Source organism: Macaca thibetana, chromosome 7 (genome assembly GCF_024542745.1).
Source record: "Macaca thibetana thibetana isolate TM-01 chromosome 7, ASM2454274v1, whole genome shotgun sequence".
Classification (NCBI taxonomy): domain Eukaryota; kingdom Metazoa; phylum Chordata; class Mammalia; order Primates; family Cercopithecidae; genus Macaca; species Macaca thibetana.
Genome location: NC_065584.1, coordinates 88657988 through 88679859, shown reverse-complemented (window position 1 = coordinate 88679859; position 21872 = coordinate 88657988). Strand labels below are relative to the sequence as shown.

Here is a 21872-nt window from a genome sequence, read left to right as displayed (position 1 = left end):
ACTAAACCTTCCCAGCCTAAATTATCCCATTAACCAGCAAATTATGTAGAGTCTGCTATGGATTCTAGGAATGACAGTGACAGTGCACGGAAAGGAGGGAACGCTAAGCAGGAATCATAATCACCAAGGACGGGGCAGAATAGACAGTAGGTACAGGGAAGTAAAGGTCAGTCTTGCTGACCTACAGTCAATGATTAAGAACAGTGCCATTAGCCAGCCCCATTTTACCTGTAAGAAAATCAAAGCCAAGAAAGGCTGGGACTGCCAAGTCAGTCCCATGCCTCCTAATTCCCAGAGCGATGTTTTCTCCATTACACCATCATATTCCCTTCTGCTGTTTTCTTTATCCTGCAGTACATTACTTTCACATGCAGACAAATATTCATCAGGGCTATTCGAGAAAACCATAGTATACAGAACAGCATTTTAATATAGCTAGGAAAAAAGCCAGGTGCAGTGGCTCATGCGTATAATCCCAGTACTTTGAGAGGTCGAGACAGGTGGATCACCTGAGGTCAGGAGTTCGAGACCAGCCTGACCAATGTGGTAAAACTCCATCTTGACTAAAAATACAAAAATTAGCCAGGTGTGGTGGTGCACGCCTGTAATCCCAGCTACTCAGGAGGCTGGGGCAGGTGAATCGCTTGAACCCAGGAGGCGGAGATTGCAGTGAGCCAAGATTACACCACTGCACTCCAGCCTGGGCAACAGAGCAAGACTCTGTCTCAGAAAAATAATAAAAAAAAATCATATGGAAAAGAAATGTTATAACACTTACAATAAGGTAAAATGATAAAAAATACCTATAGTGCTCTAATTATCAAAGTTCTAAATGATTTTATTAGTTTTAGTCAAATAAGAATGAAATATTTTAAAATATCATGATGTTCAGACTACAAAGGATATGAGTGAAATCCCTTAATAGCTAGTGCACCTTAAGCTTACTATATTAAAAAAAAAAAAAAAAAAATCAATCCTTACCTTAAAAATTTTGATGGTTTTAATTTTTCCAGTGTGTCTTACATGTGGACCTTTGCAAAGGTCAATTAATGGACCGCACCTATAATGAAATATTTAGGACATGCTCAGGCACAGTTATAGTTTTTTGGACTATTCATTATAAGCCATAATATCCTATGTTTTAGGTAGAGCTTCACTTATTTATATGTGGCAAGGCCACATATAATTAAAAATCAAATTTTTGATTTAGGGTGAAGGAGAGAGGCGATTCATCTAGCCTCAGAGTCCACTCTGCCCACTAGATTCCAAAACCACAGAACATCTTCTGAAAGAAACTATGCAATTCTCTGATTAAAAACTTAAATTACAATGAATACAAAAAGGGACTGGCTTACAGACTGACAAACACAAAAATGTCATCTCTTTCAATGGCCAGTCTTTGTGTATTGTTCTCTAGGGAGAGAGCTGGTAAGCAACATTCAGATGAAAGGAAGGAATGCCAAATTAGCATGAAAGGCTTCAGTACTCTAACTTTTAAATAGAAAGCCACAGGGCCAGTGCGGTGGCTCACACTTGTAATCCCAGTACTTTGGGAGGCTAAGGCGGGTGGATCACGAGGTTAGGTGTTCGAGACCAGCCTTGCCAACAGAGTGAAACCCTGTCTCTACTAAAAAATATAAAAAGTTAGCTGGGTGTGGTGGCGGGTGCCTGTAATCCCAGCTACTTGGGAGCCTGAGGCAGGACAGTTGCTTGAACCTGAGAGGCGAAGGTTGTGGTGAACTGAGGTCGTACCATTGCACTCCAGTCTGGGCGACAGTACAAGATTCCATCTCAAAAAATTAAAAAAAAAAAAAAAGAAATCCACTAAAGAATTACTTTTTTCCCCAAAAATTAAATACAAGCCATTCAAATTGAAAAACTACAAAAAGTGTCAACGTTGACCTAAGTAAGGTTCTAAAACCCAAGAGCTCAAGTTTTAGAAGCCAGAAATTTAAAACTGAGCCTGTTTTCTACATTTTCATTTATTTTTAAATTTTAAGAAATGCACTGTGCATAGCTTTGCACAAAGGGGATATGATTTTTACTTACAGTACAATTAAACCAGAGAACCATAAGTCCTTGACTGTGAAAAATAAGTACCACAAGGGAGAATATCTGTGGTTGTAATTAAATAAATACCAGGTCTTCTAAGCTGGTACTGTGATGGTCCTAGCAGCACCCAGATGGATGGAACACACAATAGCAATTATGTATAAGGTGTATAAACATGGATAAATAAAAAGGTGCTCAGGAACCTGAGGTTAAACGAACAGAACTAAGTGATTCTGGTATTAATTTCACTTCCCTCCTCTTACATTTGATCCTGTCTTTGTTTCCCAGTATTTTCTTTTTGTCTCATCATGAGTATCCTGCTAACGCATAAAGATTGTACACTTGGACTCTGGACAACGGGGCAGACTCTTCTACACTTGCACTCTGGACAGTAAGTATGAGTCAGAGAATCACTGCCGAGGAGATGGCCTGTAATGGCCCCCACTGCCACATTAATAAGAACATGGAAGGACAGAATAGAAACTCCTTTCCCAACAGTATCACTCACATGGAGAAAAATCCTGTTATAGCTGACACCCAGAAAACAAAATATGGGTCTCAGTAGTGTCCTGATTATTAAAAAGGGGAAAATAATCATTTCTCTTTAGTGAAAACATTTTGAAGATTGTAACTAAAGTAGAGTATCAACTACACAACTTGAAAAATAGATCTCCAACCAGAAAACAAACTCTGCCTCTACTGCTAACACCTTCAAGTTTACCACTGAGCAGCGTTTAACATGTGTGGACACAAACCTGTACACTGTGGTAGTTGCAGTGTCAACCTTCTCATTCAGAATGCGGCATTTAAATTTATTGTACTACAAAGAAAAATATATTTACACATTATTACACACAATGTTTAAATGAAGAAAACAACTCTACTTTTTCTCAAGAAACATTGAAAGAGCAGCTACCGATGTTCTAGGTGCTGAGACACGAGGGATACAAACAGCTCACAGCCTTGAGCTACACCATGCAGCATGGAGGCCACAAGCCACGTGGCTACTGGGCATGTCAAATGCCCCTAATTTTTTTTTTTTTTTTTTTTTTGAGACAGAAGTCTCACTCTCTCACCAAGGCTAGAGTACAGTGGTGCCACCTTGGCTCACTGCAATGTCTGTCTCCCTGGTTCAAGTGATTCTGCCTCAGTCTCCTAAGTAGCTGGAATTACAGGCACGTACCATACCACCATGCCTGGCTAATTTTTGCATTTTTAGTAGAGACTGGGTTTCACTATGTTGGCAAGGCTGGTCTCAAACTCCTGACCTCAAGTGATCCGCCTGCTTGGTCTCCCAAAGTACTGGGATTACAGGTGTGAGCCACCGCACCTGGCCTCAAATGCCACTAATTTGAAAGAAGGTATGCAGTGAGTATAAAACACACTGGACTTAGGAAGTATAATGTTGCAAAAAGAAGAATAAAATCATTCACTAATCATTCTTTATACTGGCTACCATTGAAATGATACTTTTTATATATTGGGTTAAAACATTTCTTAAAATTAATTGCAACTTTTACTTTTAAAATGTAGCTGCCATAAAATTTAAGGTTACACATGTAGCTCAGACTTGTGGATTCCATTATGTTTCTATTGGACAGTACTGTTCTAGAAGATCTAATTTTAACTACATTAATCAATAAAATTCTGACAAGGACACAGCTATATTATTTGTATAAAAACAAAAGCAAAGTTTATAGTAATGATGATATATTTATAAAACTAAGGTTTTTTTTTTTTTTTTTTCCTTTTCCTTTCTTTTCTGCCTGCATCACTATTATCAGGGTATACAAGGCACTTTATATTATATAACTACTTAAAGGAGGTAGTTGTTGGGAGAAAAATCTGTATCTGTATGATTTAACTGTTTCATATCTATATATTCACATCAAATCATTTTCCTTAACAAAGACAGTGCTCAGTTCTTAAAAGTAGCTGCAAAAAAAGGCAACCTACAGAATTAAATATTTGCAAATCACATACCTGTTAAGAAATGGATATTCAGAATACATCCAAGAACTCTTATAACTCAAATACAAAAAGCTAATTGAAAATGGGCAAAAGTGCTGAACAGACATTTCTCCAAAGACATTTCTTCAAGAAAAAACACAAATGGCCAATAAGCACATTAAGATGCTCAACATTACTACGTCATTAGAGAAATGCAAATCAAAACCAAAACCCCCATGAGATACCACTTCACAACCATTAGGATGTCTATAAAACAAAAATGAAACAAAATAAGTGTTGGCAAGGATGTGGGAAAACTGAACCCCTTGTGCATCACTGGTGGACTGTGAAATGGTGCAGCCACTGCACCAAACGGTATGGCGAGTTCTCAAAAACTTAAAACCAGTATTGCCATAGGATCCAGCAATTCCACTTCTAAGTATATTCCCAAAATAAGTAAAGCAGAGACTCAAACAGAACTTTACACACCCATGTTCACAGCAGCATTGTTCACAATAGTAGCCAAAAGGTAGAAGCAACCCAAGTGTCTATAGATGGATGAATGGGTAAACAAAATGTAGTCTATCCGTACAATGGAATATTATTCAACCTTATAAAGGAAGGAGATTCTGACACATGCTAAAACATGGATGAGGCCGGACGCAATGGCTCACGCCTGTAATCCCAGCAGTTTGGGAGGCCGAGGTGGGTGGATCACCTGAGGTTGGGAGTTCAAGACCAGCCTGAGCAACATGGAGAAACCCCATCTCTACTAAAAATACAAAAATTAGCCAGGCATGGTGGTGCATGCCTGTAATCCCAGCTACTCGAGAGGCTGAGGCAGGAGAATCGCTTGAACCCGGAAGGAGGAGGTTGCGGTGAGCTGAGATCGCGCCATTGCACTCCAGCCTGGGCAAAAAGAGCAAAACTCCACCTCCAAAAGACAAATAAATAAAAAATAAAATAAACATAAAACATGGATGAATCTTGAGGACATTTTGCTGAGTGAAACAAGTTAGTCACAAAAGGACAAATATTGTCATGATTCCACTGATATGAAGTGCCTAGAGGAACCAAATTCAGAGATGGAGAGTAGAATGGTGGTGGCCAGGGGCTGGGGCCGTGGTGGAGGGGCGGAATGGGGAGCTAATGTTTAATGGGTACACAGTTTCTGCCTGGTAAGATAAAAAGCTTTGGAGATGGATGGTGGTGATGATTGACAACATTGTAAATGTACTTCATGCCACAGAACTGTATACTTAAAAATGATTAAATGGTAAATTTTATATGTTATATATTTTACTGCACACAAAAGAATACTGCAACCTTTTACCAAAACCAACTCTATTTTTTATTAAAGCCCACAAAACTAATAATATTGTGTTTTCAAAATATATGTTTTTGGTTGGGTGTGGTGGCTCATGCCTGTAATCCCAGCACTTTGGGAGGCTGAGGTGGGTAGATCACTTGAGGTCAGGAATTCAAGACCAGCCTGCTCAACATGGCAAAACTTCGTCTCTACAAAAAGGATACAGAAATTAGCCAGGCATGGTGGCACATGCCTGTGGTCCCAGCTGAGGGACTGAGACAGGAGAATCACTTGAACCTAGGAGGCGGAGGTTGCAGTGAGCCGAGACAGTGCCACTGTACTCCAGCCTGGGAGGCAGAGAGAGACTCCATCTCAAAAAACAAACAAACAAACAAACAAACAAAAAATGTATGTTTTCTCCAATACATATGTTTTAAAACATAAAATCAGGAATATATTTAAGTACATTGGTCAAAACAATATAGAGAAAGTTACCGTTTTATACAGATTACTCTAGGTTAAAATCTGAAAAAAAAAAGTTAATAGAAAACTCCCAAAGAAAAAAGAAAAAGGCAGCCTTTTATATGGGATTATAAATATTGTTGAATTTAGGGGACAGATATTCACAATACTCAGAATTAATCAGATTTATAAACACACATAAAAAAATTATTCACCTGGCCCTTTACCTACCTATGTCTGCCCTAAAATGTTCAGGAAATAGATGAGGAGGGAAATGCCACAGCAAGTAACTGGTAACAACCTCACAGTAGCTTAACAGAATTAGAACAATTTGGTGAGCAATGGCTAACTATTTGGGGGAAGGTGGAGAAGCTAGTCTACATGGATTTTTAATATTCCTAGTAAGATGTTTAGGAGTTTCCCCAAGTTACCTTAAACATTTCCAGGAGGATTTCCTTGCTGACTTCTAGTCTTTCAAAAGGTTGCTTTTCTTTTATGATGGCTTTACATATATTCTCCAGGGCTGACAATTCTGTGCTGGACACTGCTCTAAAAAGAAGAGCAGAGAACTGACATTGATCTTCCAGACATTATGCATTCCCTCTTTCCTTTGTCCTGAAGGCTCAGCAGTGACACATTTTCTAACTTGAATCTGGTAAGTCTTATTGTTCTAGGACTTCAGAAAGTCAAACATTCATACGGTCACTACTCTTGCGTCTCAAAGAGGGAGACTAGGGCATCAACGGGTGCCACGACCTGCCTCATTTCTCCTCTGCTGCAAGGTGAGCAGGAAGCCCTGCTAGGAGACATCCAGGTGGACTGTGAGCTCCTTTGAGGCTGGTTCTTCTGTGCGGTCTTCCTTATCCTTCACATACTTTAGTTTTGCTCAAGAGCCAGATGGAGTGCTCATCATGTCCCTGCCATCACTGGCTATGGAACCAAGGCTGGGAGAGATCTGTGTGGACTGCAGAGTCCCGGTGCTCCTAGCAGCACTGAGCCTCCACTATGCATGGACTGACTTCCTTTGAATCACCCCCTGGTCAGTGCTCACTCCCTCCTGCCACACTGGCTTCCTTGCCACTCCTCAAATAAGCCACACATATCCCCACATCAGGACAGTCCCACAGAGGCCTGGAACCTTCTCCCTGCAGATGTCATAAGTATCCCTGTCCTCAGGGCTTGCTCCCTCCCTCTACTCTGGTCTGCTTCAATGCCATCTGCCCCTTCCTGCCCACCTGCCTGTTATGGCACACACCTCCCACACCTGGCTGATGTTCCTATATTCATCACCACCAGGCAGCAGATGGCTGCTTGTGCATTTGCTGTCTTCCCCCAACCAGACTGTTAGCTCCATGAGGACAGACTGGTTCCTTCACTGCCGAATCACCAGCACCCACCACAGAGCATACAGCAGGGAGCAAAAACATCTTGTTGAATGAATACTGGAGCCATGTTAACAAGAGATGAACTGGATGTGATACTGTGATATAATAACAAACATATATTTGGTCTTCATCCAGATTTCTGGCATAGGGTTTTTAAGATCCTGAAATCTCTGGAGTGATACGAGTGTCTTTTGTGTGCTGATGAGATGACTGGTGGCTAGGTCCCCTAGGTAGCTTCAGAATGGGAACTGGTCACCAGAAAGACCAATGCATGATTAAAGGGTTGGGAATTTCAGCACCCCTACCTGCCTCCTTCGGGGAGAGGAGAGGGACTAGAGATTGGGTTATCACCAATGGTCAATGATTGAATCAACTGTGCCTCTACAATGAAACCTCCATAAAAAGCCCTAAACGAGATTCACAGAGATTCCAGGTTGTTGAACACATCCAGGTGCTTGGGGCATGGTGCCCAGAGACACACGGAATCTCTGCACCCCCTCCCACATACCTCACCATAAGCACCTCTTCCATCAGGCTGTTCATCTCTATCCTTTGTACCATCCATTATAATAAACTGGTAAGGTAAGTAAAGTGCCTTCTTGAGTTCTGGGAGCTAGCCTAACAAATTATTGAACCCAAGGATGGGGTCATGGAAACTCCCGATTTGTAACCTGTAGGTCAAAAGTATGGAAGACCCAGACTTCCAGCTGGCATCTGAATTGGGGGCAGTTTGTGGGACTGAGCCCTTGACCTGGGGGATCTGCACTAACTCAGGGTAGACAGTGTCAGAATTGAGTTCAATCATTAGACACCTAGTGGGTGTCCAGAGAGTTGGAGCACTGGCTGTTGATGTGGAAAAAAACCCCACACCTTTGAGATCAGAAGTGGTATAGGTAAACACAGTTCATGGTTGTTGAGGAATAGTGATTCAGACTGGACAAGTCTCTAAGTAGCAGCTACAGAGCGTTGGGTGCTTGGTTGGGGAGGTCATTAAGCGGTGTGCAGGAGAAGGTAAAGATAAAATGCACCACAGTCATCCAGGCCAGAGACGCCATGGGGCCAAGTTAAGGCAGAAGTGAGAGAAGGAGAGGGGCGTGGGAGAACTATTTAGGAGATAACACTGGCAGAACTGGATGGTGGGGTGGAGGTGAAGAGCAGGGAGGAAGTAGAAGGATCAGAGGTTTTGGTTGTGCCAACTGGAGGTACCCTTAAAAGCTGAGGAATTCAGGGCAGGAGTTGGACGGGGCTGGCTGTTTGCTAATGATTCAAGCATAGGTCTATGGAATGTGAAGCCTCTGTGAAACATCCCTGTCTGGCACTCAACTATGTGAGATGCTTGGCTGAGGTTAATGATGCCCTTGATTATCATGGAGCAAATTAAACTAAGCTCTCCCTAGGAATTAAGCTTTCAATTCTGGTCTTAATTAATACCATGCTCTAGCAAGTCCAAGATTAGATAAACAGCATATCATATTCTTCTGGGGACAAAAAAAACAAAACAAAACAAAACAAAAAACAATTTTAGAAGTACCTCTTGAATCTAGATTTGACTAAAAATAATTTTTAGTTAAATGGCTTAGACCATCTAAACAAAAAATAATTTTCAAAATTGGTCAACCAATCTATGCCATATTATGCAAAACAGTTGACCCTTGAACAACGAAGGTTAGAACTACATGGGTCCACTTATATGTGGATTTTCTTCTGCCTCTGCTACCCCGAGGCAGCAGGATCAACCCCTCCACTTCCTCATCAGCCTACTCAATGTGAAGATGAAGAGCTTTATAACGATCCACTTCCACTAAATGAATGGTAAATATATTTTCCCTTCCTTATGATTTTCTTAACATCTCTTTTCTCTAGCTTATTTTAAGAATACAGTATATAATACACATAAGATACAAAGTATGTGGTACTCAACTGTTTATGTTTTCATTAAGGTTTCTAGCTAACAACGGGCTATTAGTTAAGTTTAGGTGGAATCACAAGTTTTACTCAGATTTTCAACTGCATGGGCATCAGTGCCCCAATCCCACATTATGTAAGGGTCAACAGTATAAAGTTACTAAGCTAGTATGTAACCATTAAAACACAATAAAATTGAAACACATGCATTCACAAGCCAGTATTCAGTGTGTTACCTGTCTTCAATGAACATGTCATAATAAAATCCATTTTCAATGGGCGGACCGTAGCACAGGTGGCCTCCATAATAAAGTTCCATGGCCTCCCCAAGAATGTGAGCACTGGAGTGCCAGTACACCTGCATGGCATGGACAGAGGGGCCATTAGCTGCCAAAAGTATGTCATGGAAAATTAGTAGTAAAATGATGTAAACAAGTAGAACATTTCAAGGAGATAAATGGCAAGACCAAGGGCAGCAACATCAACTTGAAAGGAAAATCTTCAATGCCCACTTAGAAGAGAATGCTTTCTGAGCCCTCCCTGACATTCCACCAGAGCTACTTGCTCAGTGCCAGTGTGAAGCCACTCTGCTGAGAGTGGCAGCTGGAGCTCAGCTACAACCCCATTTCCTCTGTGCATATCAGTCACAAGGGATGAACACCTCTCGGAACATCCAGCAGAGCAGCTGTGTGCAAATCTGGTTGAAGCCCAGAGTGGGAGGAAGGCCGAGGAGTGCCAGGTGCTAGCTCTCTTCCTTTTTCTCCAGGGGCACCCTCTCTGAGAGGGACACAGAGCACTGAAGTGTTCCTGACACCACTAGAGTTAATGAGATTCTGCATCTCCACAGCAGTCTTCATGTGCTGAATAGCATGTGACTGTGGAAGTTTGAAAGATGGCTCAGGAAGAAAAAAGTGTTGCCAGGGAATGTCTGCTGGCTGCCTGGGACCCCTGAGAAGTGTATACATGAGTTCATTAACCACAGTTCAGAGCCCGACTGTCAGTCCTCCAAGTTCAAAATGTTGATAAGGTTTTCAGTTCCCAAGGAATTCATTTTAGTTTATGGATAAAATGAAACTAACCAAAGTCACCAAATAGATATAGGTACCAAAAGAGTAAGATAATCAAGTCATCTGTCAGCACTTTCTTTCCTTTTATTAAATAGAAAGCAAGTTACAATTAAAGAGTTGTTTGATAAAATGAATCAGAGCAGAAGGAGTTAGACGATGGACCACTATGTGCAATCCTAGCCCATAGCAATAGGCTGGGATATGATTTGCAGAAAGACCCAGAGGGTCAGTCCTTAGGGCACAGCACTTCTCCTTTGGATGCTGCTAGGATGGCAGGCTGACTGCTAGCGTCAGCCCAAATCTCTTACGTGGTGCACTGTCCACACCTAGATATTTGTTGAGCCAAATACTGTGTTATGTGTTGGGTTACAATAGTGAAAGAAACAGACATACTCACAGCCCCCACACAGGTGCAGCCTATTGGGAAAGACACAGGCAATAAACAAAACTGGAAGTGCATAATTATATTTAAAAGGAGATGAACAGGGCTTTGTAATAAAGAAAAACAGTGAGTGTCCTACATTCATGGGGACTCGGGAAGGCCTGTGTGACTAACACGTAAGGGATGGGACAAAGCATAGCTTGAGAAAGGTTAGAGAGGTAAGGAAGGGCCAGAGACCATGCAGGCCTTGGGGAGGAGCTTGCATTTTACTCCAAATGCAATTGGATGCATTAAAGGGTTTTAAGCACAATGATTACATTTACATTTACACACATCATTTGATAGCTCAATGGGAATGAATTTCAGGGGACAAAACAGCAAGTAGGTAGTTTCTTGAGTGGGTCTATAACAAGGTGAGTGCAGATTCTCAGGCAGTGGCAATGGAGAGGGAGAGAAGTGGACAGATTCTAGATATGCTAGGAAGTAAAATCTACTGGGCTTACCCCTCACTGGAGATGGAGTTGAGGGACGGGGAGGAATCACACAAAACCTCCAAGGTTCTGGGTTGAGCAATTGGGTATGTGGTGGAATAATGCATTGACTTAGGCAAATAGGAAAGAAATAAATTTTGGGGTTAAAATAGAAAATTTCATGGTGAATGTACTGAAGATTCTTGTAAAATATCTACGTGCAGATATCACATAGGCAGTAGTGCATCAAAACTGAGGCATGGCTACCTATGGCTGGAGAGTTGTGAATTCAGTTTACAGTACTGAACTTTCTGAAAATCACCTTTAAACATGGTTTTATTAATAGCATACCATTTAGATATTTAATTGTTATACTTTGCATATTTTAAACAGAAATTAAAATATGGTTCTTATAGTTTAAAGAAATTTAGTATAAGCCTTGCAATTACTGTAACCTAAGCTAATCATAAGTTAGGTTTTATGAAGATAATGGACAGCTTGAAGGGCGACTGCAACGTTCAGGCGACAATGTATATCAGAAATCATATATTACATGCATATGTGAAAAATGTGGTATTTATTTTATAGAAAATTATATTAAGTATTTAAAGTATATTTGAGTCTTATAATTTCTTCAAATTCTTCGATACAAATTAAATTATAAAGTAGACCCATTTTTAACAGTCTATTAACAATTCATTTCAAACACACATTGATTTAATAACCAAAGCATTCTAACTTAAGGAAATGATTATTGTAAGAAATGATAAGGCTGGGCACAGTGGCTCACACCTGTAATCCTAGCACTATGGGAGGCTGAGGGAGGCATACTGCTTGAGCTCAGGAGTTTGAGAACAGCCTGGGCAACATGGCAAAATCTGTCTCTACAAAAAATATGAAAAATTAGCTGGGTGTGTAGGTGCGTGCCTGTAGTCACAGGTAGCCGGGAGGCTGAGGTGGGAGGATCACTTGAGCCAGGGAGGTTGAGGCTGCAGTGAGCCATGATTGCACCACTGTACTCCAGCCTGGGTGACAGAGTAAGATCCCATCTCAAAAAAAAAAAAAAAAAAAAGAAAGAAAGAAATTATGGGCTACTTTAAAAATCGACATGTATTTGTATACATTCATGCCACAGATATTTATTAAACATCAATATTCAAATTTTAAATCTTAGAAACTCCCAAAAAACTCAACATTCGTGACTTCAATATGTGGCTTCTTATATAATATAGTTTACAACATAACTACCCAAAGTTTGGCTGTCTGGATTTTAAATACTCACAGCTTGAGCTTCCTCATTATCAAATGTAAGCAGCTCTAGAGAAGAGTCCCCTTCCAACGGGCGGTCCAGGTCCCACAATTCACCATTTACTTTGGCTATTACTGTGCTTTCAGCCAGTTCCTGACTAGGAAGAGAAAAGCCACTTGGGAGTTAACCTTATCATTGTTACAATGATTCCTTAAAAGATTAAAAGAATTTCTAGGGTTGTTTTTTTTTTTTTTTTTTGAAGTGTATAGAAAATACAAACGTAAACGAATAAGACAGATACTTATTGTTTTGTAATATTTATTTTATGTAGAAAAGTAATACACATTCACTGTTTTAAAAAAACTTGGAAAACTGAGAAAGCACATAGGATAAAAAAAATCACACATAAATATCATAAATCACTACTTATAACATTTTGGTACATTTCCATCCAGTGGTTTTTCTACCTCCATCCACCCACCCACACATATGTGCTGTCTTTAAAAGCAGTTGCCAACATAATTGTATAGCTTGCGTTTTCTCTATCATGCCTCAGATAACCTTCCAAATACTTCCCAGTCTGGAAGTATTTATTTATTAATGAAGCCTCCACTGCTGCACACTGAGGTCGCCTAAGGTTTGCTCTCACAGAGTATACCACACAGACATCTGTACACAGGCATCTTGCGACTTCTGTGACTGTTTTCTGGGAATACGTCACAGAATTGGAATTACTAGATCAAAGGTGATGTACCCTTGAAAGATTTCTGATGTCATTTGAACGCATCACTTCCATGTACCCCAATTTTTAAAAATCTTTGTCTACGTGACATTGAAAATTGTTGTTTTGATTTAATTATTAATTTTGGTTCATGCTTACAAGCTATTTTTACTTTTATGAACTATCCGATTCCTTCGCTTCTTTTCTTTTTTTTTTTTTTTTTTTTTGAGATGGAGTCTCACTTTGTCGCCAGGCTGGAGTGCAGTGGTGCGATCTCAGCTCACTGCAACCCCTGCCTCCTGGGTTCAAGCAATTCTCCTGCCTCAGCCTCCTGGTAGCTGGGACTATAGGCACACGCCACCACGCTCAGCTAACTTTTGTATTTTTAGTAGAGATGAGGTTTCACCACATTGGCCAGGATGGTCTTCTAGTGAGGTGTTGATCTCTTTCTTTCTCTTTTTTTGTGTATCTTTTAAATAAATTTATTGTTTGAAAATTGTTGACAAAATCACAAGTTAAGAAAGGAAACCTGGAAAGCACAGAAAAACACACACACACAAAGTCACCTATAATTCCACCACCAAGAAATTACCATTGATGTTTTGTTTATATCTTTCCACATTATTTAATATATAGGAATAAAAAATATTTAATAGTATCATAATTATGTTATTTTATAACCTACTTCTTAAACTTAACAATAAATCACAGCATTTTCCCTAACAGGAGACAGACTTCTAAAATATGATATTTAATAGTCACAGAGGAACCAACATTTGCTAGGCATTTTAATTATTTTTATGGGTATTTTGGGGGATGAGTAGTAATGAAAAATAATGCTGCAATGAACATTCTTGAATATATATCTTACTCAATTATTTTCTCAGGAAAAATTCTGGAGGTTAAACTGCTAGTCAAGGGAAATGCATTTTCCGTGACTTCTGTCAGAATATATTGCAAAATTTTCCTACTAGCAGAGTTACAAGAGTATCTTGTCTCTGAGTTCTCATAATGTTAGGTACTATTAAATTATATCAACTCTACAGCTTTTTTTTTTTTTTGAGACAGGGTCTCACTCTGTTGTCCAGGCTGGAGAGCAATGGCGCAATGTCAGGTCACTACAACCTCTGCCTTCCAGGTTCAAGTGATTCTCCTGACTCAACCTCCCGAGTAGCTGGGATTCCAGGCACATGCCACCATGTCTGGCTACTTTTTGTATTTGTAGTAGAGACAGGGTTTCACCCTGTTGGCCAGGTTGGTCTCAAATTCCTGACCCAAGTGATCCGCCCATTTTCACCCCTCAAAGTGGTGGGGTTACAGGTGTGAGCCACCGTGCCCAGACTACAATGTAATCTTTTAATTTACATTTCTGTGATTAACTTGAGCAGCAGTACAGCATTGTGGTTAGGAGCACACAAGTGAAAGGCCAAACTGGGTTTAAATATTGGACAATTTACTCAGCTTTTTAGGCCTCAGTGTTCTTATCTACAAAATGGGGATTACAGGACATTCCTCATTCACTTATACTCAGGATTACGTAATGTGTACATATGATAACAGTAACTTAGTAAATGTTAGATATTATTAATCAAGTAGAACTTTCTTTTCATTTCTACTGACTGTCACAGATGGCTACATGTTCCGCAAAGCCATTCTGCCCTTCTTCTACAGACGGAGTTTTCGAGCCTTCCTTGCAGCTAGATGTGGCCAGATTTGGAGTCAATGGACAGAAGGAGAAGTCATGTGTAACACTTTTGTGTCTCATCATTAAAACAGTGGAGGGCACTTCTCTATCCTCTCTCCACCTTCTGTAGATGGGAACCCATGTGCTGTTCTTTCTGAACCATGTAGACAAGGGCAACGTTGTACCAGACAGATCAGCAAGATGGGAGAAATTTGGGTCCCCAAATGACTGTATGGAGATATGTCACCCAGTCAACCTGGCCACCCACGTCTAGACTGCTATATGAAAAACAGACTTTGACCATATTCAAGTGACTGAGTTTCTTGTGATGTCTTTGCTGTAGCAGCTTAGTATATATCTTAAGTAATAAAGAAATAATGACCTGGAAGTAAAAATCCAAAACATGTGGCACTGGCTTAGCAGACTGGCAGTGAGTAACAAGGAACCAGACTCTAACATATGGAGAGCCAGTAACCTTTGTGATAGTATAACAAAATATTTGATAAAACTTGCAGGCAAACCATGTGTCACAGTGCTTGTAGCACACAAGAAAGCAGATATAAAAGGGGAGAGTAAGGCCAGGTGTGGTGGCTCACACCTGTAACCCCAGCACTTTGGGAGGCCGAGGTGGGCACATCACCTGAGGTTGGGAGTTCGAGACCAGCCTGACCAACATGGAGAAACCCCATCTCCACTAAAAATACAAAATTAGCTGGGTGTGGTGGCACATGCCTGTAATCTCAGCTACTTGGGAGGCTGAGGCAGGAGAATCCCTTGAAACCAGAGAGCAGAGGTTGTGGTGAGCCGAGAAGGAAAAAGGGGCGGGGCATGGGGGCGAGGGGACAGTGTTGGTATACCCTGGGTAACTCTTGTTGCTTTCAGCAAGAAGCTACAAGAATGCGTTATCTCAGATGAAAATAATCTAGTTTGCTAGCAGAGATGGAAGGGATAGGGAGGCTCCCCCTGCCTGTGTCCTGTAATTCAACTGACTAAAAGTTCAGAAACGTGGAGCTATGCAAGATTGGAAAGACAATCTTCCTTCCCAAACAGCAGGAGGGACAGGCACTGATAGCCCTTCTCAAAGGCCACACATAAATCCAGAAAATAGAGGCCAGTGGAACTGCAAGGATTAGAGAGAAGACTGTCTCCCTCCCACAAGTCTTTTGCTTCATATGCTCTCAGTCCATTAAACGAGGAAACAGGAGTGAGCCAAATTAAAAAGCCATGAAACAACAGGGTGAGAAGTCTATCTAGAAGATTCTTCAAGTGAAATTACTTTCATGTGGAACGGATTAGCTACAGACAGACCAGAAGCCTACTATAGCTAACTGATGATGGAAATGATATTGTCAAACAAATTATAAGCCCAGCTCACAAATATCTGTAACTATGTGATCCTTAAAGGAACCCTCAGGCCCCAAGTGTGCACCACAGAACTGAGCTGTGCAAACTGCACAGACCCCAAGAGGACAAACTGTCGTGCACTTCAGATGTGACAAATGAGGGTAATGGACAACTCTGAACTTACCAAAGTGCAAAATCAGGGCCCATGGGGGATCATGGACAAGACAGCTGCTTCCAGAGAACAAAGGATGAATAGGTGGGCTGACACAAGCACTAACTGCTGCCAGGCTGTGGGGCCTCACAATGGCTTCCAGCAGAATCTGATGACTTCTCTATACCACTCCCTGCTATATTTCTCCTCTTTCTTTTTTCCAAGCACACACTTTGTGATTGTCTTCTGTGTACTGCATACACGTGTGGTGTGAGCAGACTTGTCTGTTAGTTTATTTGTCACTAGAATGCAAGTGGTCAGCCTGATGGGGGGGTGTTCTGTACATCACTCAGAAATCCCAGGCTTTGAGCTATGGAACAAAAGAGTTGTCTCACCTGGGGAGTGAGTGTGTCAGATGTTGAAAGAAGGGTACCTAGAGATATCTGGATATCAGAGGGGCAGACTGTGGCAGACTCCCTGTTGTTCCATAAACCATTCCTCTCTTCCATGGTATGAATGCTTTAGCTGCACATGTGTCTGGGTGGCCAGTGGAGCTATATTCCCATTCTCTCTTACAGCTAGGCATGGCCATGTGACTAAATGAGAGCTAACAGGATGTGAGTGAAAACTGAAGCCAGCCCCTGTGGGGTCTTGGCCTCAAAGCATCATTGTTCTGCAGCTTCTCTTCCTCCTGACTGCAGGCAGGCCCGTGCAAGGACCCAACTTCCACCGCTAGACACAAACAAATCCTACCTAGGGGACAGCAGATCAACAAGATTGAAGGAAGCTGGGTTCATAAATAACTGCATGGGCCAGAAATGTTCACTAGGCTGGACTGGTCACTTCTAGCCGGTTAGTTTGCATCAGAAGCCCCTGGAGGGCTCATACAAACACAGATAGCTGATCAATTCAGGGTGTTTGAGGTGGGACCCCCAAATTTGCTTGTCTAACAAGTTTCCAGGTGATGCTTTGCTGCTGGTCTGGGGACTACACTTTGAGAAATACTGACCCAACACATTTAACATGCAATCTGACTCTCCATGAGAAAACAAACTTATTCTTGCTTCACAACCTGTTTTCTCCTAGCACATCATTCCTCTTGGAAAACATGAAAACAGGTTGAGAGAGCATTTAACAATACAACAGGATGAATCAGAAACATAATCTTAGCCATAGTTTTCAAAGAAAATCTGAGAATTTCAATTGTTGAAACAGTTTGTTTTTTAAATGATAAACATTTATTTACATGGCATTAAATACAATTGTATAGAAGCTATATAATTGTATTTATATAATAGCTTCTAATGCTAGGAATTAGCATTAGTCAAAACAATATAACTTCACTAATGTATCTAATTCCTAGAAAGGTCAATGCACTTTTCCAAGACTAATAATAGCTCTAACACATATATCTTCGATCTATAATTAAAAGACCTGTAAAAACTCACGGAAATTACTTGATTGATGAATAAAGTCAGTGTAAAATGGCCTGTCAAGACAGATTTTTTCTCTCCTATATATTTTTATGAGAACAGGAAATGATTGTGTTCCGATATTCAACTACTTATTTACGTGGCCCTTGGAGAAGCCAGAGGAAAAAAATTAAATACATTTAATTTATGCAACTGAATAAGAAAAAAAAAATTAGCTGATATGGTTTGGCTGTGTGCCCATCCAAACCTCATCTTGAACTGTAGTTTCCATAATCCCCACGTTTTGTGGAAGGGACCCTGTGGGAGGTAATCGAATCATAGGGGCTGTTACCTCCATGCTGTTCTTTGGTGGTGACTGCGTTCTCATGAGATCTGATGGTTTTATAAGGGGTTTTCCCCCCACTTTGCTCTGCACTTCTCCTTGCTGCCGCCATGTGACGAAGAACATGCTTGCTTCCCCTTCTGCCATGATTGTAAGTTTCCTGAAGCCTCCCCAGCCCTGTGGATCTGTGAGTCAATTAAACCTTCTTCCTTTATAAATAACCCAGTCTTGGATGTGTCCTTTTAGCACCGTGAGAATAGAGTAATATATTAGCAGTCCCTAAGAAAACATTTTCACCAGGCTCCAGTATAATTACTTAATATTGAATATCTTTTCCACACTATGGTTTACCTAATTTCAGCAGCCACTTGGTAAGGTGTTGTTTTCCAGACTTCTCCTTGCACTGTTTGCCCATCAGTCACTCTCACTGTGATGATATTGCTTGTATCCCCTTTTTTCCCATAAATGGAAAGTAGGAGCTGATGGTCTTTCTTCAGTATTTCAAAAAGCTTCAATCTTTCTTTTATGAAAATTGGTTGTTTCACCTGAAATTATAATGAGATTAATATATACAGCCTACTGTTTTCCAGCTGCTCAGCTCTGAATCAGCTTCACCCCCTCACTGCCTTCTCAGCTCTACAGATGCTCCCAATGTACCACAGTTTGAATTACAATTTTGTTGTTGTTGTTGTTGTTGCTTTTTGGTTTGTTGTTGTTGTTGTTTTGAGACAGTCTTGCTTTGTCATCCAGGCTGGAATGCAGGGGCGCGAACTCAGCTCACTGCAGCCTCTGCCTCCCAGGTTCAAGAGATTTTCCTGCCTCAGCCTCCCGAGTAGCTGGGATTACAGGCACCTGCCACCTTGCCAGACTAATTTTTGTATTTGTAGTAGAGATGGAGTTTCGCCATGTTGGCCAGGCTGGTCTCGAACTCCTGATCTCAAATGATTTTTGGCCTCCCAAAGTGCTGGGATTACAGGCATGAGTCACCATACCCAGCCACAATTTTTCAAGTTTAATGATGTTGTGAAAGTGATATGCATTCAGTAGAAACTGTACTTTGAGTATTCCATACAACCATTCTGTTTTTCACTCACTACAGTATTCAGTAAATTACACGAGATATTCAACACTTTATAATAAAATAGGCTTTGTGTTAGAGAATTTTGCCCAACTGTAAGCTAATGTAAGTGTTCTGAGCACTTTTAATGTAGGCTAGGCTAAGCTATGAATGATCACTAGCTTAGGTGTATTAAATACATTTTAAACTCACATTGGTTTTATTGGGACATAACCCCACTGTAAGGCTAAGAGCATGTGTACTTCCCAACACCAAAAAGCTCCTCTCTGCCTATCTAATTTCTCCTTAGCTCTAAAGGTCAGCCTCAAAGCCCGCGTCCTCCACCTGTTTTACCCACTGGCACCTCCCCCCCCCCCCCCCTTTTTTTTTTTGAGACAGAGTCTCGCTCTGTCACCAGGCTGGAGTGCAGTCGCACAATCTCAGCTCACTGCAACCTCCTCCTCCCGGGTTCAAACGATTCTCCTGCCTCAGCCTCCTGAGAGTAGCTGGGACTACAGGTGCCCGCCACACGCCCAGCTAATTTTTTGTATTTTTAGTAGAGACGGGGTTTCACCATGTTGACCGGGATGGTCTTGATCTCTTGACTTTGTGATCTGCCGGCCTCGGCCTCCCAAAGTGCTGGGATTATGGGCATGAGCCACTATGCCCAGCCCCACGGCACCTCCCTTTTCTACTGTTTACAGAATGGGTACACAGTCACACATTACAGCACTTACTTGTACACCACTGAACTCTGTTCTCTAGTTGTTTGTCCTGAGTCTGCCTGAATTCCTCAACCAGACTAATTTATTTGGGCCCAGATATTCCTCCTTCACTCCTACCAAATGTTGATGCTAGATAAATACTTACTGGTTGTTTTAATGCTTTATATACAAAAGCAAAGTAGCTAATTTCCTGAATACAAAAAAATAAAAAGGCCGGGCGCCGTGGCTCTCGCCTGTAATCCCAGCACTTTGGGAGGCCGAGGCAGGCAGATTACAAGGTCGGGAGATGGAGATCCTCCTGGCTAACACAGTGAAACCCCATCTCTACTAAAAAAATAAAATAAATAAACAAAATTAGCTGGGCTTGGTGGCATGCACCTGTAGTCCCAGCTACTTAGGAGGCTGAGGCAGAAGAATCACTTGAACCCAGGAGGCGGAGGTTGCAGTGACCAAGATCATGCCATTGCACCCTAGCCTGGGCAACAAAAGCAAACTTCTGTCTAAAAAAAAACCCAAAAACTAACAAACAAACAAACTGCTAGCACAACTTAAATAGATTAAATACATATGTTTATTAAATATGGGCAGCTCATTTCTCAAGACATCTCATATTTAGTTTGAAAAATTTTAAATACACTAATGTGACCCAAATAATAATTTAATCAGTAATTTTAAAATTAGAAATCCTAGATGATTAACTATATACACATATTTAAAATTACAGGTAGTATTTTATATTGTTTCCATAGCAACAACTACCTCACTGTCAGGCTCGCTTTCCTTCATTTTCTTGTTTTTCATGTCCTCGTCTTGGCTTTGACTAGAAGGACGCTGAAAGATAAATTATAAATGACTCACATCAATGGCAAAAAAAAAAGCAACATATCTTAAGAGAGTCATGCCAGCAGGCTGTAAGTGGCCTGTGTTTAGAGGCTCACAGCTGTGCTCTCCTGGCCACCACCTACAACTCTCAGTGGGCAAGTCATTCTCCAGGGTTCAGTCCTTCCTGTCACACTGTTGCTAAGCACATTTAATATATTTTGCCCTTGAAAACTTTTTGTCTTGAACTTTAAACAAATAATGTGGCTGGAAAACGTGTGGTTGCTGCCTGCCACATCAAATGCACTATTTCATGAAGATGTTGCTAGTTCACCACAGCTGTCCTTCCAAAAGGACTGCAGAACATCTCACAGCCTGAGAAGCTTCAGGACTCAGGAAGTTTATGATGTTAAAAGAAGATAATTTATCCTTTCTAAAATCATAAAATACTGCATTAAATAAAAATGCTAAATATACAGTTATCCTCTCGAGATAAACCACCAAAACAAGGGCACAAAAAGCTAAAACTTCTCGCCCAAAAAAACCCAACAATAACAAAAAAGAACCAGAGAGAATGAAAGAGTTTACATACGCAGCTCTTAGTCTTTCTGCCCAAGGAAAGAATAACGAGTTTTAAACACTTCAGCATTTTTTCAAACAAATGAAAACACTATTTCTGCCCCTGAAAAAGATGTGAGGCAGGCTCTTTAATGGACGAATTGAGAAATCAACAGCATTTGGCAAGTCTGGCGACGCTGGAAATCCAGCGGCTCCCCAGGCCACCCCACAGGAGCACACAGCAGGACAGGGCGGGCCACCTGCAGGGCACTGGGCTGTCTCTCCCCCGGGGCGCCCCCGCACCTGTCCCTGGAGTTGAAAACCGCTCGGCGCGCACCATCTCGGCCCGCCCCGCCCGCGTCCTCCCGAGTCCCCACCGCCAGCTTACCTGTGCGCCGGCCTCCTGCGTCCCCGCTAGCTCCGCGCTCTCCAGCGTGGCCTGGCGGCTCAGCTCCTCGGCGAGGCACAGCCGCAGGCGGCACAGGCGGTGGCGCAGGTCGCGGTTCTCGGCCCGGAGCTGCGCCACCTCCCGCGTGAGGCACGGCCCCTCCGCCTGGCAGCTGTAGGGCGCGTTCAGCTGCTCGTCCCTCAGGCGCTGGACCTCCGCCCACAGCCAGCGGATGTCCTCCTCCTGCCGCTCCAGGCGCGACGCCACGGCCTCCGCCGCCAGGGTCTCGGCCGACATTGCGGCCTCCTTCAGGCACCGACGCCGAGCGGGGTGCCCACGACTGCCGCGAGGGCGATGCGGACACTCAGCGAAGGGCAGAAGACAGGGAGCCCGGGAAGGGGCGGGGCGATAGGGCGGGGCCGGAGCCGAGGCCTACACG

General features: G+C 41.9%; 1 protein-coding gene across 4 annotated transcripts in view; it reads right to left on the bottom strand.

Moving 5' to 3' along the window:
• Positions 1–21854, bottom strand: part of TARS3 (threonyl-tRNA synthetase 3) — a 78272-nt gene extending 56418 nt beyond the window's left edge. For 2 of the 4 annotated variants that reach the window (XM_050800060.1, XM_050800062.1), the window contains exons 1-8: positions 21434–21854; positions 20425–20499; positions 18238–18431; positions 12265–12388; positions 9300–9421; positions 6205–6322; positions 2808–2872; positions 982–1060 (exon numbers count right to left, since the gene is read on the bottom strand). In XM_050800060.1, the coding sequence (XP_050656017.1) occupies positions 982–1060; positions 2808–2872; positions 6205–6322; positions 9300–9421; positions 12265–12388; positions 18238–18431; positions 20425–20499; positions 21434–21730 (1074 nt within the window). In that variant the 5' untranslated portion in view covers positions 21731–21854. The remainder of the gene's footprint in view (positions 1–981; positions 1061–2807; positions 2873–6204; positions 6323–9299; positions 9422–12264; positions 12389–18237; positions 18432–20424; positions 20500–21433) is intronic. The other 2 variants (XM_050800059.1, XM_050800061.1) reach the window with 1 other exon arrangement.
• Positions 21855–21872: the final 18 nt, after the last annotated feature.